Source organism: Engystomops pustulosus, chromosome 3 (assembly GCF_040894005.1).
Source record: "Engystomops pustulosus chromosome 3, aEngPut4.maternal, whole genome shotgun sequence".
NCBI classification, from domain to species: Eukaryota; Metazoa; Chordata; class Amphibia; order Anura; family Leptodactylidae; genus Engystomops; species Engystomops pustulosus.
The window spans coordinates 16,400,901-16,417,335 of NC_092413.1; the positions used below are offsets into that span (position 1 = coordinate 16,400,901).

A 16,435-nucleotide genomic window follows, 5' to 3' on the forward strand; every position below is an offset into this window, starting at 1 on the left:
AGGAATTAAAAGTTAAATTTTAACATGCACTTAAGGGTTAAAATGGCCTATTGGCCCAATGTAGTTGTATATTGAAGAGATATTAACCCAGCTAACCATAGGTTCCACTAGATAAAGTTTTTTTCACATCTGGTCCAATAGTCGAGCCGTGGGCGGCTCTTTGAATTGCCCTGGGGGTATGCAACATCCCTGCCAATGCAAGGCAGAGGAGTTGTTGCGAATAAGCCCCTAATATGTGGGTGTCCCTGGTAGTGAGTCTGATCAGCTCCTCTGCAGGACACTACACATATGCTTAGGTAATTGTGCAGAGGTAGATTCTGCCTGGATAGGCAAGGGTTAAATATTATTTATTGTTATCATCCAATGATATGTCTCAATGCACTTAATTGTGAACTGGAGTGTAATTGGAGAAGGAGATCACCTGACCAGGGATTAACTAAACCCTTGGTCAGGGGAGGAGGGAGCTCTCTTCAGGCCCAGCTTTGCTGACACAGGACAAACAGGACTAAGCTGCAGCTTCCAGCATTGGACACAGCTACATCCCAGCCTGCCCCTGCATCCAGGCTGGTGAACAAACTCCTGAGGTTCCTTCTCCAAGATCACTCCAGTACTGCCTTTGTACAGACTCCTTTGGGTACGTTGCCTGCTGCTGTTGCTGTTGGTTCAAATAAAGAACTGTAAGTTATTTTTGTACAACGTTGCCTCTGTCTGGTCCCTGCAACGGCTGTATCACCATCAAGGGCTGCCCCAGGGAGAACCAGTATCACAGCCTCTCCCTCATCATTTCTTGCATACACCACCTGCTGGAGACCTGCCAGGCTGTAGGACAGCCCTCCGGTCCCCCTACCAAGCACCGTGACAATAGCGTGCCTAGGCCGCAACCGCCAGCCACTCCGGTATTCTGTGCCCCGGCTACCTCCAGGCCCCAAGAAAAGGCAAGGCCCCGGTAGGGGATGTTGCATATCTACTTATCTATCTCATATCTATCTATCTACTTGTAAAAAGTCCAAAGCTGCACATACAATTGTGAAAAAGGCGGGTGCAGGCCTATTTGGGCCGGGCAGCAGGTCCACAGCAATATATAATTGGAAAAAAGGCAGCACTCCAAGGTTCCAGTATATACGCCCCCCATCGTCCGGCAATGGGAGCACGGCAGGGTACAGAGCGGTATGGTGCAGCACACGTGTGGCACCGTACCGTTCCGTACCGGGGAAGAGATAAGCCATGTCCTGTCTTTTCCTGTAATATGGCTAAGGAGAATACATCGCTAAGGAGAGGGACGGGGGCGTGCGCTGATTTGTGCCTGCCGTGCTACGTGTGTAAATTCGCCCCAAGGGGAAGGGGGGTCCCATGCAGAAGTTTTTCATGGGGCCCAGCCCCTCCTAGTTATGCCACTGAGAGCCAGACACATAACAATATAGTCAGATTCCCCCATACACATGCATGCTCAGCTGATGCATGCGCTGCCTTGAACAATGTGGAGAAAAACATCTACATACCCCCTCACAAATAAAGGGATTGGCCATTTGTAACAATCCCGGGATTCTCTTCTTACAGATGTTGAGTTTGTTACAGAATCATAAGCGGCCATTATACTCCATCGCATCAGTCACCGGGGAGGCGTTTTAATGGCCAGTCCTTGAGCACAGAAACCTTATATTACATTTACAATACATAATAGTCATATCTATGTGGGTCCTTGATCCAATTTAAAAGATAAAAGTCATCTAGAATCTTAACAATGAAATTCATATGATATTTCAGGGTCATGTCTTCTCATACACAGATGGAGACAACAATAGGAAGCAGAAAAGCGGACACATCCCTAATACCATGTGCAAAGAACCATAAAAGATAATTAAAAATGGACAAACACTCCCTTGTAGGACAGCTATTCCTCCCAACTCCCCCACACACACACATGCATGCTTGATGTGTGTTCTGGGTAGGGGACCGGAGTCCTCCAGCTATGTGTCAGATACCTCCAGCTTACGTCCCCTGAGAACATAAGAATTGGGCAGGTTGAAATTTGACTATTTTGTATAACATTGATCATCAACAGTCAAAACCATCCTCTTTGCCCATTGGATGGTGGTCCCTTCCTGACAAATCCTATGATTTAGACCTACAGTAATCTAATATTAGGTCAGCTGAAGGGTTGATTGAGACAACAAGTGCTACTTACCTCTTCCTTAGTCTTCTTTGACAGCACCCTAAGCCAGTCACCGATCATACTCAGCACAGCAGCAAAGTAGGCAAGGCCCACCAAGATCCAAAACCACACCACCGGTTTGTAGAAATCGAGATACTCGATATCTGAGCCACCTAGAAGAGCATTGGATAACCAGGTGAGAAGACGGAAGGCAAATGTGATGAATAAAACGTATTCAGAATCTGTCAGATGGACTGATGGATCACAAAACTAGAGGATCCTCAGTTGGCCAAGACATTGCAGTAACAAGGGGGCCCCACAGCAGTAGACTAGACAACTGTACCAGACAATACTCAACAATACTTGCCATCAGATGCCAGATGATGATGATGTTCCTAGAGAACAGGTCCTCAGAACAATTTTTTTTCTTGGTTCCGCAAGGTAACCAAGTCCAATACCAAAACAACTTGTGTTTATGGTCACTGCTCTTCCACATCAGTGAACTATCTTCTAGATCGATCTTCCATTTTCAACCAATAGTTAAGTCTGGTTTATTGAGAAAACATTTGAACAACCGCTCCCTTAGCCCGGAGCTACCACTATTGACCATGTTATACAAGAACAAGTTCATCTTCATATATCTGTTCTGAATGGAAAAAGGTAGAAAATCTGCTGCCAAAAATTGATGGGAGCCTATCCCCCAATATATAAAAGAAGATAGTTGGTCGGAATCCAACCTCCTGTGGATTCTTTTCCATGACATCCACAATTATGGAGCAGTGGTGGCGAACCTATGGCACGAGTGCCAGAGGTGGCACTCAGAGCCCTTTCTGTGGGCACCAAGGCCTTTAAACCAACATAGAGATTGCCAGATCCAACTCAAAGCTTTCTCCTGTGGTCCAATACAAGCGGCATCCTGGGCTGCCAGGACTACAGGAGGACACAGAAGGTGCAGATAGAGATGGATTGTCATTGGAGCTCCTGCTCTGGGTCCCCTGATTCTTCCTCTTCAGGGGACCCTGTAGGGAAGCTACAATCCAAATTTCTCCATCATCTTTCTATTGTATTGATGAACTCAGGATACCAGTAATAAGTTACTGCTTATTGTCATGTTGGCACTTTGTGACATATAAGTGGGTTTTAGTTGCAGCTTGGGCACTCTGTCTCCAAAAGGTTCGCCATCACTGCTCTATAGACATGAAATAGTCAATGAAATTGGAGGCCTCCATAAAGACGTTCCACCTATGTGCATGGCCAGTTTAAGACTTGGGCACTGTGGCCTAATCATTATTAGCTTGTAACATACATCTAAATTATACAGGAAACATAGTCTAGTCTTGGTTGACTAATGTCTATTTAGATTGGCCAAAAATACCAATCCTTGCTTCATATCGTATAACAGAAGGTTGTATTGTAGAAGATAAGGACTAATGCGAAGGATAAAGTTGGCTCCTCAAGATGGTTTGACTTGATATCACCAACTTACCGGCCACATAATCTCCGAATCCAATTGTGGTGAGAGTGATGACCACGAAGTAGAAGGCGTCTAGAGTGTGCCAATTCTCGATGTGCTGGAATATGATAGCCGGTATGGCAACAAACAGTACACATCCGAACAAGATGAAGATGAAGGTTGAGATGATGCGGATTTTTGTCTGACTTACATTCCACTTCTGCAAAGACAAATATAACAAGACTGTTACCACCGAAGGAGCCACAGACATAATGCAATTTTACATAACAGGAACAAACTATCCTCAGAAGTGTTCACAATCTCCAATCTGCAATGACCCGGTGGCCCGCCATAGTCAATCCCTTACATGGGAACATCATCGTTGGACCAGAAGGTGGAGAGCGGGTAACATTGTGAATGAAGAAGAAGGAGATCCTTCTATGAATAAGGACATTTTTACATTTCTATGTAATTTTATTTTAAAGGACAATCGCTTTAAGGTCAATTACGATCATTTCCAAGCTGCATCCAATGTCGGTTGTCACAAAAATACAAAAACCAAACATTGCAGATACTGAAATGAGGCACTTTGGAAATCGTGTAAAATTTTAAAATTTATGCCCTACACATTTATACAGGAACCAATTATTTTTGCTCTTGGAGTGAAAAATTGTACAAAAATCAGACTCCTGGGTAGGAAACCACAACAGCAGAACCTGTCAGCAGAATTTGGGCCAATAAACCACTACCAGCATGTTGCCAAGCAGCTGAATACCTTCCAGATCATGTTTCTTCCCTGACCCAGTGTGGTGGCATCATCCAGAAAATCAACTTTGAAGTAAGTTTGATTGTATAAAGTCAAGGAGGCGGAGATTTTAACACTGAAGTCAAGCTCTCTCTTACTCAGAAAGCCCACTCCACTGTAATTAATGGTCCTGCATTCAGAGACATCACCAACCAGATCTCCTGAAGTCCGATGCACAATGTCAATCACAGAGAAGAAGGTGTTCAGAGCTCCCTATCTTGACTTCACTGTTAAACTCTCCGCCTCCTTGACTTTATAAAACCAATTTACATCTCACTTCAAAGTTGATTTTCTGGATGATTCCACCACCCTGGACCATGAAAGAAACAAAAACTAGAAGGTGTTACCCTGCTTGACAATATTCTGGTAGTGGTTTATTTGGCCAATTGCTGATGACGGGTTCCCTTTAAATTAATGTAAACCACTCAAGACCCCCTTAGATTAACAGAGACCACACAGCAATATAAAGACGCCCAGATACCCAAATATATAGAAGCTGTAGACCAAACCCTAAACACATATAATAGAAGATCTCTAAATAAATACATTCATAGATCATATAGAAACCCCAGGCCGGACTGAAGCCCCTATATCTGAAGCACCATGAAGACCCCCGTCAGTAGCCTCAATGTATACAGACCCCAGACCGGCTCAACCCATAATTTAGACCCGAGACAGACGCAGATATACGCACCTCTCCTCGTCCTCACACTTGGGCACTGCTGTACACAATGGAGCAGATTTATCAAAAGTGTCTAAAAGTTATAAAATTTAGTACAAATTCAGTCTTATACTACACCAGGGTTGAGTTGGATGATAAATCTGATATAGGATAAGACTTTCTAGTGGTATTTTTCACCTTCTATTACTTGTGTTAGTCTACGCCCAAAAAATTGGCTAAAATCCTACCTTATTTGTAGATTTTTGGCACACGCCTCCTTTACCTTTAGACCACACCCCCTTTATTAGACCACGCCCAATTATCTACTAGCTGGAAAACTGTCTATAACCCCTGCTACAAGTGCCTCAAGGCATTTTAGACAGTTTTTAGGTGAGAAATCAACACAATAAATCTGCGCCCATGTCTTGAGCCAGTGCCGAGGATGCTGGAATGAGGAGATGTGAGTATTTTTCAATAATAAAATTCCCGCCAGGAGCTCTCGGATTATTGCCCACCTTTTTTTTCTTCCAGTGAGTAAGCGAGAAAGATAAAAATAATAAAAATTAGAATAGACTTTATATATATGTATATAGCACCAACATATTCTGTAGCGCAGTACAATAGGGAAAGCCACAAACAAGCAAAACGACAACTAAACATCGAGACAGAAAGAAAGGAATCCCTGCCCAGAAGAGCTGACAATCTAAATGAAATGGGAGCAGTGATACAATTCTGTACGGACACGGTGCCAAATGTATCCAAGGGAGCAGCTCTTTGTATTCGCAACTGGAATATAAATAAAGCTGCTGAGCCAAGGTGGATATAAAGTGCACAACGAGGTTACAGGGAGTGCAAATGTGTGATCGGGTCAGGTGCTACTTATCTAAGGACATGGCCTCCTTGAAGAAATTCGCTTCAAGGCACTGGGAATATTAGAAGTAAATCTAAGCTTTTTAGGTAGTGATTTCCAGGGAAAAGGGGCAGCACGGGAGAAGTTCTACAGCTGGGACTGAGATATCTATAAAAGGAGGAAGACTGAACAGCTCTGATGGGCCGGTAGGTGCACATAGGAGCGAAACTACACTGACAAGCAAAAGGGTAACAATGTTTTGAACATTTGACTTTCATATGTCACCATCCACTAGCTTTGAATGTGATCCAAATTATTAATAATTTTATAGGCAATCCTTTTGTCTCTTAAATAAATTTGTCTTCCAACTATTTAGCCCATATAGCCCCCAACTGTCCCAAATTCGTCAGGACAGTCTCTGTTTTTCAGGGCTATCCAGCTGTCCCGGACAGTTGGACATTTGTCCCGGTTCATCCAGTAGTTCTCCTCCGAGTCCTGTCTCCTGGTCCCAACAAGGATTACTCATTGGAACAAGGAGGCGGAATCCACAGGGGATGTGCGGGATAAAGCTGCTACCTCCCTCCTACATGTCCCCCAACCACAGGCTGCAGTACAGTGTCATCTGACGGGTGCTGGGGGGCACAGTAAGAAGGAGGAGCTGCTGTAGGGCACAGTGTGAAGGGAACCTTCTGGGGGGACACAGTATGTGCTGGGAGGCACAGTATAAAGGGGAACTGCTGCTGGGGGGCACAGTATGACAAGGAGCTGCTGGACTGGGTGCACAGTATAAAGGGAACCTGCTGGGGGGCACAGTATGGAGGAGAGTTGCTCTGGGGCACAGTATGGAGGGGAGTTGCTGGGGGCATAGTATGGAGGGAGCCTGCGGGGAGGAACAATATGAGGGAGCTGGGGGAAACACAGAGGAGGATAGGGGGGCACTAGGAGGGAACTATAGCTTATAAGGGAGGATTAAGTTGCAACTTTTGTCCTTGCAACCACTAAATTTGACTTATCTAATGTGAAAATGGGATGAGAAGAGTCATATTTGCCTAAATTTGGGAAATATTTTTTATAGGTAAACGGGTGAGACTTCTCACAAAAGTGGGAATACCAGAAAGGACTCTTCATACTCTACCTAAGGGGGCTAGCAGTTCAGGTGACAGGTTCTCTTTAAAGTCAAAAGTTCAAAAGGTTATTATTACCCTTTCGCTCATTAGTGTATTTGACTTTTCACTTGACATTAGACACCCTAAAATAATGACATTGTGGGGTCTAATGAAAAAAATTCTGCTACATAAGAATCAGTGGCAGCTATAAAATCCATAGAGTTGGAGTTGATGGAGTTGGGTGTCATCAGATTTGATTAATAAAACAAACTCTATACTTACTACAAAAATGTCCTCCACCCGGGCTATCCCTTTGCCGAATATGGTCCCAAGTTGGTCTCCCACACCAGCCAATAAGAAGCCAAACAGAGGAATTCCAAGAAGAGCATAAATAATGCAAAAGATTTTTCCACCTTTTGTTCTTGGTGAGATGTTCCCAAAACCTGGAAAATGACAAAATAATAATGGGAATTTTTAGCATTTTGAATCTTTTTGAATCTTATCTTGGAAAATCAACAAGAATCACAGGATTTTCTCCGATCCGGCACAAAGTAATAGGCATGAAGAGCGTCGGTAATAGATTTATATACGCTACGAGGGAACAACCGTCTATAAAATGTATGAGGGGACCATATCCAAAACGTTGTGACAGCTTGTTTGGGTTCCCGTCACATCAGAGGACACAAGGTCAATGGCTGCAGCTGCAGGAGAAGACGTTTATTCTCAAGATGTGGATATTGTAAACACGAGAGAAGCAGAAGACGATCTTATTGGCAGATGCTGCATGAAAACTGAAACGGGTGGATGGGATGATGTCATGTAGGGTCCATTTATCTCTACTCATTGCCAGCAAGCCGTGTATATAGCGAGTCCTGCCCTAAGCATGGAAGACAATTGTATCCAGTCTAGACAATGCTCTGCAGTAGTAGCTACACAGATCACTCAAGTTGCTACAATGTATCAGTCTGGAGTCCAGGCTGTTTAGACTACAGGGCATTGCCCATTTGGTGGGCACTTATTATCCCATTGGCCGACATGAGAAATTGGAATGGTTTTAGAGGGCAAGATGAATATACTCAACTCGGTTCTACCCAATACCTAATGTCCCCTTTGATTATGCCCCCCTTCATAATGCTCCCTTCTCTCATTGCACCAACATTCATAATGTCCCCTCTCATTATGCCCCATCTCTCATTACAATCCCATCCCTAATGCCCCCTCTCATTATGCCCCATCTCTCATTACACCTCCATTCATAATGTCCCATCTCATTATGCCCCATCTCTCATTACACCTCCATTTATAATGTCCCCTTTCATTATGCCCCGTCTCTCATTACAATCCCATCCCTAATGCCCCCTCTCGTTATGCCCCATCTCTCATTACACCTCCATTCATAATGTCCCCTCTCATTATGCCCCCACCTCTCATTATTCCCCATTCATCATGCCCCATCTCCCATTACAACCCAATATATAATGCTCATTAGGCACCCATATATAGTGCCTCCTCTCTCCTTTTATGATGCCCCTCATGTCCTCTCTTTTTTGTCCCCCATTTCATCCTCTCCTTTTGATGCTAGTGCAGGTTTTATGAAAAACAAAAATAACAGTGCTCCCCTTTCTGCTCTCCGGTGGCTCTCCGGTGTTCTGGTCCTTTAGTAAAATGGTCAGCAGTGGCGAAGCAGTAACGTTATTACGCTGCCGGCGCTGGGAGCAGTGACATGTGCGGACCGACTCTCCCGGTCGCGTACCTGTGGTGCCTCAGCATTCAGGTGCAAGGGTGGTCGGTCACGTAGGGGAGCTCACTCGGATATGACCCATGGGCCATCCACTGCCCAGGTCTGGTCTACAGAGTCAAAAGTTAACTTTAAAGGAAATCTACCACCAGGATGAAGAATTGTAAATCAAGCACACTGACATACTCGTGTGCGCCGATCCTCACTTCTTTTAGCTTCTTATGCCCTTGTTTTTCTTTTTACAAAAAAAAGACTTTTAAATTATGCAAATGAGCTTTAGGGGCTCTGGGATCCAAAGGTTTTAATTGAGCCGAGAGCCCTTAGGCTCATTTCCATAATTTTGGAAGCCGGTTGTTGCAACTTTCTGTGTCAATACGTACCACAAGAGATATTGCAGATCTGTTTATGGTGGCGAATTACAGCAACCTCCAGTGAATATTGCAGAAAGTATTTGCATATAATAAAAGTTAGTTTTCTAGTTTATATTTCTCTATTCCGAAGTGTTAGCCACTTGGGGGATAGTATAGAAAAAATTCCCTTTAAGAGAGCATCTCTACAGGAAGCTCTGAACAAATTAATGGAGATGTGATCTCAGGTTGCACAATCCTCTCCAGCACCAAAGCCCTCAGGAAACGTTCCCGATTCGCAGTGTATCACTCGCGCGGAGTATAAAAGACGCGAGAACTCGTTCTGACCCGATCATCTTATTATCGCTCCATTACAAACTCATGAATGACAATGAACACGGAGAAATATCTGAAGCGCTCATCACTCCAGCACTAGATCCGCGAAAGAGATCTTTCAGGATGTGGCCAGAGCTTCACTACATGGAGAGGACACTGCGCGCAGGACATGAGTGGTACCAAACTTTAATATAATACTTAGTCTATGAAGATATGCAACATAATACATCATCATAGGCCTGAAATGTCTTACACTAGAGGGGGCCTGGTACATTGGATGCCATATTAGCATGGCAGGGGGCGTAGCTAGACATGGAAAACGGGCATGTGCCTAGTGGATCAATTTCAGGGGGTGCACCCTATGCCACTTTCCATACTCAGAGTGTATAAAGCGCTGCCCCATGTTTTATTATTATCCCCCAACCACAAAATGTAGTTGATACTTTTCCCCCCATCTTATTTGTCTTTAGGTGTTCGATGCAGTGTTGTGGTCGCATGCATGCGCCTTTTTTGCTGCTGTATTCAGTTCACAGATACCATTGGATATATTTCTAGCTAGATTCCAGTTTGCTATTATGACATTTCTGTTTTTCTGATCATGGCTTTCGTATTTTTGACGATCCCTTTTGATTTTTGATTTAGTGCTGTAATTACTATCTTCGTTGTGACCTGGACCTCTAACCATGATACACAGAGGCAAGCAGGCAGGTGATAATTTGGGGGCCTCAGTTTAGGGCTAACTGTCCTCCCTGAGTCCTCATTACATCATCCTAAGTCCATGACTTGCTAGTTAGGACGAGCATACTCGTCATGTGTTGTCCACCTGTTTTAGCGCCCAAAGATAGCAGAAAAAATGCAAATATTAAATACAGAGAACCCATCTGTTCCTAGAGAATATATGTGGTACACAGAAAGCAAACGAGGTGCCATTAAAAAGGGCAACATGTAAAAAGTGCAGAAAAAGTGAAATGTTGGCAACATACCAAAAAATGTCCCCCCCAAAAAAGCTACTAAAACCAAACCACAAGCAAATGTACCCCCCAAGAGTTAAGGAAAGATGCTCACCACAATCTATCTACAGTATCTATCTCATATCTATCTATCTATCTATCTACCTACCTACCTATCCTCATATCTATCCATCTCATATCTATCTATCTATCTATCCATCTCATATCTATCTATCCATCTCATATCTATCTATGTCATATCTATCTATCACATATCTATCTTCCTAGCTATTTCATGGCCTGTGTAATATAAACCTAATTTGCATAAATGACATTTAATGACTTCCTTTCATTGTATTATGGCTGCTGTGTACACAAAATCCCTACGTCCTGCAATGAATAGGAAATGACAAACATGTGTAAACTAATGGAATTACAGAATAATTACATTGTGAGTCTACAAGGAGTCATCAAGGAACCGAGTATCTGGATCCTTCAGAACCGCGACTATGACCTCGTCTCATCTCTTATGCATCTGGACTTAACTTTCCCTCTTCAAATGAAGAGCCGGTTATCGTTTCGTAAGGCTTTTCCAATTTTTGTTTTTCTTACGGAGATATTAGTATTTTTATAAGAAAATCATGAAAATGTGGTTGTGTTGGTTGTTACTTTTGTGACTTCTCAAACCTCAGAAATCCTTAATTTCTAAGAAAATTATTTACACCTTCCAACAGTCCTGTTTTTATGATTACCTGACCCATGTATGAGACCAAGTTTAAATGTCTAAACATGTACAGGACTTAAATAGGCCGGCCCAAAGAAAAACATTGATATGTTCCTGCTCCACCTTTGCATTGGTGGTTATTGTAGGTGATCAGGTGATCCCTGCAGCCAATCAGTGTCAGAAGCAGGAACGATGACATCACGACTCAACATGGCCAACAAGAGACAACCAACATGGCCAACAAGAGACAACCAACATGGCCAACAAGAGACAACCAACATGGCCAACAAGAGACAACCAACAAGAGACAACCAACATGGCCAACAAGAGACAACCAACATGACCAACAAGAGACAACCAACATGGCCAACAAGAGACAACCAACATGGCCAACAAGAGACAACCAACATGGCCAACAAGAGACAACCAACAAGGCCAACAAGAGACAACCAACATGGCCAACAAGAGACAACCAACATGGCCAACAAGAGACAACCAACATGACCAACAAGAGACAACCAACAAGGCCAACAAGAGACAACCAACATGGCCAACAAGAGACAACCAACATGGCCAACAAGAGACAACCAACATGGCCAACAAGAGACAACCAACATGGCCAACAAGAGACAACCAACATGGCCAACAAGAGACAACCAACATGGCCAACAAAAGACAACCAACATGGCCAACAAGAGACAACCAACATGGCCAAAACTTTTAGCTGTCATTTGTTAGAACCGTGTAATATTTTATCTCTCCTGTCGTGGCGCTGCAGGGAGATTAAATACTTGTTTGCTAAGGGTGTGGTCACATGTACCGCCAGCGCTGCATATATAAACGCTAGCGTGCGGGGGTGGGTCTCGGCAAATGCAGTTCTAACATTACGTATGACCATATCCTAAGGGTCGAAGTAGTAGTACATCAAGAGATCAAGAGATAAATTTGGGAAAGTAATTCTGGTCCACAGATAGATTAGGTTTCCTGGACAAAACTGTGCCAATATTTAGGGTTACTAAAAAAAATTACTCTTCCAACTAGAAATGAGTGAATCATCCAAGATTCTCTTTGCTGAAGCGTTGCCAAATTTTTCAAAAGATTCAGTTTAGTTCCGAATCTATTTGGTCCAAACTGATGATGCTCCGATTGTCCAAGAAATTGGTGTTTAGTCCCTATTAGTCCTCTAAGACACAGGATTTTCACTAAAAGCTCTAGTTTTGTAAATTTTTACGAATTTGTAAAATCACGTCTCCCTAAGCTCAGGCTTTGGTTCCAGATTCATGTCAAATGTACGAACCAATGGATTTACATCTTAAAGAAACTAGTCTAAGCTTAAGTTTTCCAGAAACTGTAGTAGGTTTATCACGACTGGGGTTTCAAGGGGCCTTCACATGAAGCTTGTAAAATTTTAAAACAAATATTGCCTTGTACGATAATTGCTCTTAATTATATTAAATTTTTAACTCTAGTTTTGGTATTGGGAGACTGGTGAATGCTCCCATTGCTCTATATTTTATTAGTAAAATATTTTGAAGACCCTCCACCAGTTCCCTATGTATTTTTTTCATTAGTTGGGTTCTCAAGAGCTGAATTCCCATTTTTATTTTCCCCTATAACTCCCGCCAGCAAAGGGAGTGCCGAAAATACAGTGTCCATTTCCAAAAATTCTTAGAACTTCAAAATATTTCCCTTGCCCCGTGAGAAAACACGAACTTCATCTTTTTAAAAAAAAAAAACATTCTCAACGTCATGAATTACTGGAAGAGACTTGATTTTCCATCTCGACCCATGGCGATTGACTGATGTGACACGTTGACCGTAACAAGCGGGTAAGAGATTCTCGAGCTCAAATTTCCGTAGAGATTTGAAGTAAAACATACAGAATCACGCCACGGTGACTCACCTGTTATTACAGATGCAGGACATGGTTTTCTAATAAATCACGTGTGTTTTTCTTTCTGCGGGAGATATGTAAACAGCGAGTATTTCCAAAAATTTATATACACGGTCAGCATTATCATGTTCTGTGGGCCCACACCCAACATATGCCCTGGACAAGGTAATTGTAATGATTTATGTCCTTGGATTATCAGGGTGTAGCTGTAAGGGTGCAGAGATATTTAGAATCATCCGGTTCCTCGTGTTTTTTGGGGCCCACAGGAGTCCAAAAACTCTAGTAGATGGCACATGGTAAGAGGGAGTACTTTTAGTAGATGTTCACTCAGGCCAGGTAATGGTCCTTCTAGGCATTGTAGAAGCTTCTACATGACAAAGATTTTGAAAATGGCCTTCTACCTGGAGACCTGAAATTTTTGGACTCCTTTTGAAGGTCACGCCCTCTCAAACTTCATCAGATATCAATCCTTCATATCCACTTCTCAGCCAGACAGAATGGTCATCAGGGACCTCAAGAGTCCCAAAATGTGCTCCTGGTTGAGTCTGTGGCTCCTCAGATTTGGATACACCGGTAGAACATCAGGTTTCCAATTTACTGTTAACAACTTGGTAGAGGAACCAGTCTATATTACCATGGTAGGTAGTCCCTAAAAGTCACGGGACGTCCCTATTTATTATTTTTTTAATGTCACCATCATTTTTGGGATCAATACAATTTACTCTATTGTGTACCTTCAGCTGGAAGTCTGAAGTGTTGGTTTGAGAGGTAGATGGGAGCACTAATGTATTGATAATCATAAAATTATATCCCTGACAACATTACCATGATGGCTTTAGAGGCAGCTAGTTGACATTGAGATGTTTTTTTAGTCGGTCTTTTAGAAGAACATGTTTTGGTACCAAAACGCAAAACTTAATTTTAGCCACTTTTAATCTTATTGTCCAAGTGGACACGTCCAGCAGTGGGAACCCATTAATCTTATCTTGAGGAGGTGTCCTAAGTTCTACAAAAGTCTTTAGATAGAGTAGGATATCCATCATTATGGGGCGGATTTACTTGCCCGGTCCTGTTGGGTCTGGCGTGATTCACTAACATCGTGCGTCGGAGTTCCTGCATGTGTCGCTGCTGCGCCGAGGTCCGGCGGAGTTCACCTGCTTCTTCCTGGTGCTACTTGCGACACAAATCCTTTTTCAAATTCTGTGGTTTGTCCGAATCCATCGGGTTGTCCGATGGCCACGCCGCCCTATTTCTGAAAGCCGGCGTAGATGCGCCAAAATCCGATTGCGTGCGCCAAAATCCCGGGGAAATTGGGTGCAAAATGGAAATATTCGGGAAACCCGACGAAAGTGCGGTGTTTGGACCCTTAGTAAATGAGCCCCAATATCTTCACCCACTGCTGAACTTGTCTCAGTCTACACAGCAAAGCTGAAACATACTATACATAGAAAATATTATTTAAATAGATATCTTAACCCCTTCCCAAACAATTACAGCACATAGTTGTGAAGCAGGTATGAGGAGGGCTCATAGAGGGCAATGCACGTAACATTTAATATGCAGGGGACCCCACGATTATCATTGGACTCACATCAGTTGCATGTAAATTTACACACAGATTTTTTTTAACATTGCAGCCATGGAAAGGAACCATTTCCGGATAAGGGCAATGTTTTTTAATCATAGTTTTTATAAAATATTTACTTGGTTGGGTTCTCTTTAAGAGGTTAAAAATAAACCAATTGCATGGAAGAATCAAATGTGTGTCACAAGATCCTTCATCCTCTGCTCAATCTGTCCCAGTCTACACAGCGCAGCTAATAAGTGAGCAGTCAATATTAGTTTGTATCTTCTCTAGTCACTCGTGTGATGTGGATAGTGCGGCCTCTTTATATAGATAGTCACAGAGAAATGGAAACTTTCCTTTCATAGTTTCCTTTGGGAATAATAAGCAACGGAACATGTGAAGATATTCCCAAATAAAATCTTACATTGATGACTGTGCGATGGACGGCGGAAGAGTAGGAAAATCTATTAGTAATTAATGTCCGGGACTTGTCTGATCACTTGTGGAGCGCAGTGGGGTTATCAATGGAAGAAGCGAATCTGAGATTTTATTACTGTGCGGAACAAATTCTATTGATTTGTCTTTATTGCTATTAGATAAGACGAGGCCTCGGAATACATCATATATATGGTTAATTATCTAGCTGGATTACAGTCATAGGACACTCAATAAAAGTAAATTGTGCTCCGAGATCTACTAACCCAGGAGATAACACCCGTCTCCACAACCTGGAAATAGATGCAGTATGCTTGGGGAGTCAATTTATATTCCTGTACATAGGGGGCAGTATTATAGTAGTTATATTCTTGTACATAGGGGCAGTATTATAGTAGTTATATTCTTGTACATAGGGGGCGGTATTATAGTAGTTATATTCCTGTACATAGGGGGGCAGTATTATAGTAGTTATATTCTTGTACATAGGGGGCAGTATTATAGTAGTTATATTCCTGTACATAGGGGGCAGTATTATAGAAGTTATATTCTTGTACATAGGGGGCAGTATTATAGTAGTTATATTCTTGTACATAGGGGGCAGTATTATAGTAGTTATATTCTTGTACATAGGGGGCATTATTATAGTAGTTATATTCTTGTACATAGGGGGCAGTATTATAGTAGTTATATTCTTGTACATAGGGGGCAGTATTATAGTAGTTATATTCTTGTACATAGGGAGCAGTATTATAGTAGTTATATTCTTGTACATAGGGAGCAGTATTATAGTAGTTATATTCTTGTACATAGGGGGCAGTATTATAGTAGTTATATTCCTGTACATAGGGGGCAGTATTATAGTAGTTATATTCCTGTACATAGGGGGCAGTATTATAGTAGTTATATTCTTGTACATAGGGGCAGTATTATAGTAGTTATATTCTTGTACATAGGGGGCGGTATTATAGTAGTTATATTCCTGTACATAGGGGGCAGTATTATAGTAGTTATATTCTTGTACATAGGGGGCATTATTATAGTAGTTATATTCTTGTACATAGGGGGCAGTATTATAGTAGTTATATTCTTGTACATAGGGGGCAGTATTATAGTAGTTATATTCTTGTACATAGGGAGCAGTATTATAGTAGTTATATTCCTGTACATAGGGGGCAGTATTATAGTAGTTATATTCTTGTACATAGGGAGCAGTATTATAGTAGTTATATTCTTGTACATAGGGGGCAGTATTATAGTAGTTATATTCTTGTACATAGGGGGCAGTATTATAGTAGTTATATTCCTGTACATAGGGGGCAGTATTATAGAAGTTATATTCTTGTACATAGGGGGCAGTATTATAGTAGTTATATTCTTGTACATAGGGGGCAGTATTATAGTAGTTATATTCTTG

The 16,435-nt window shown here is 42.2% G+C and overlaps 2 protein-coding genes across 2 annotated transcripts in view; one reads left to right on the plus strand and one right to left on the minus strand.

Annotated features, from left to right (window-relative positions):
• The window catches only part of LOC140121017 (spermatogenesis-associated protein 7 homolog), a 287,164-nt gene that overhangs the window by 79,505 nt on the left and 191,224 nt on the right, over positions 1 to 16,435 (plus strand). The gene's annotated exons all lie outside the window — the stretch shown is intronic.
• KCNK2 (potassium two pore domain channel subfamily K member 2) overlaps positions 1 to 16,435 on the minus strand; it is a 77,219-nt gene that overhangs the window by 19,102 nt on the left and 41,682 nt on the right. Inside the window, exons 4-6 of the mRNA XM_072140128.1 lie at positions 7,310 to 7,470; positions 3,639 to 3,825; positions 2,186 to 2,325 (exon numbers count right to left, since the gene is read on the minus strand). Of these exons, the coding sequence (XP_071996229.1) occupies positions 2,186 to 2,325; positions 3,639 to 3,825; positions 7,310 to 7,470 (488 nt within the window). The remainder of the gene's footprint in view (positions 1 to 2,185; positions 2,326 to 3,638; positions 3,826 to 7,309; positions 7,471 to 16,435) is intronic.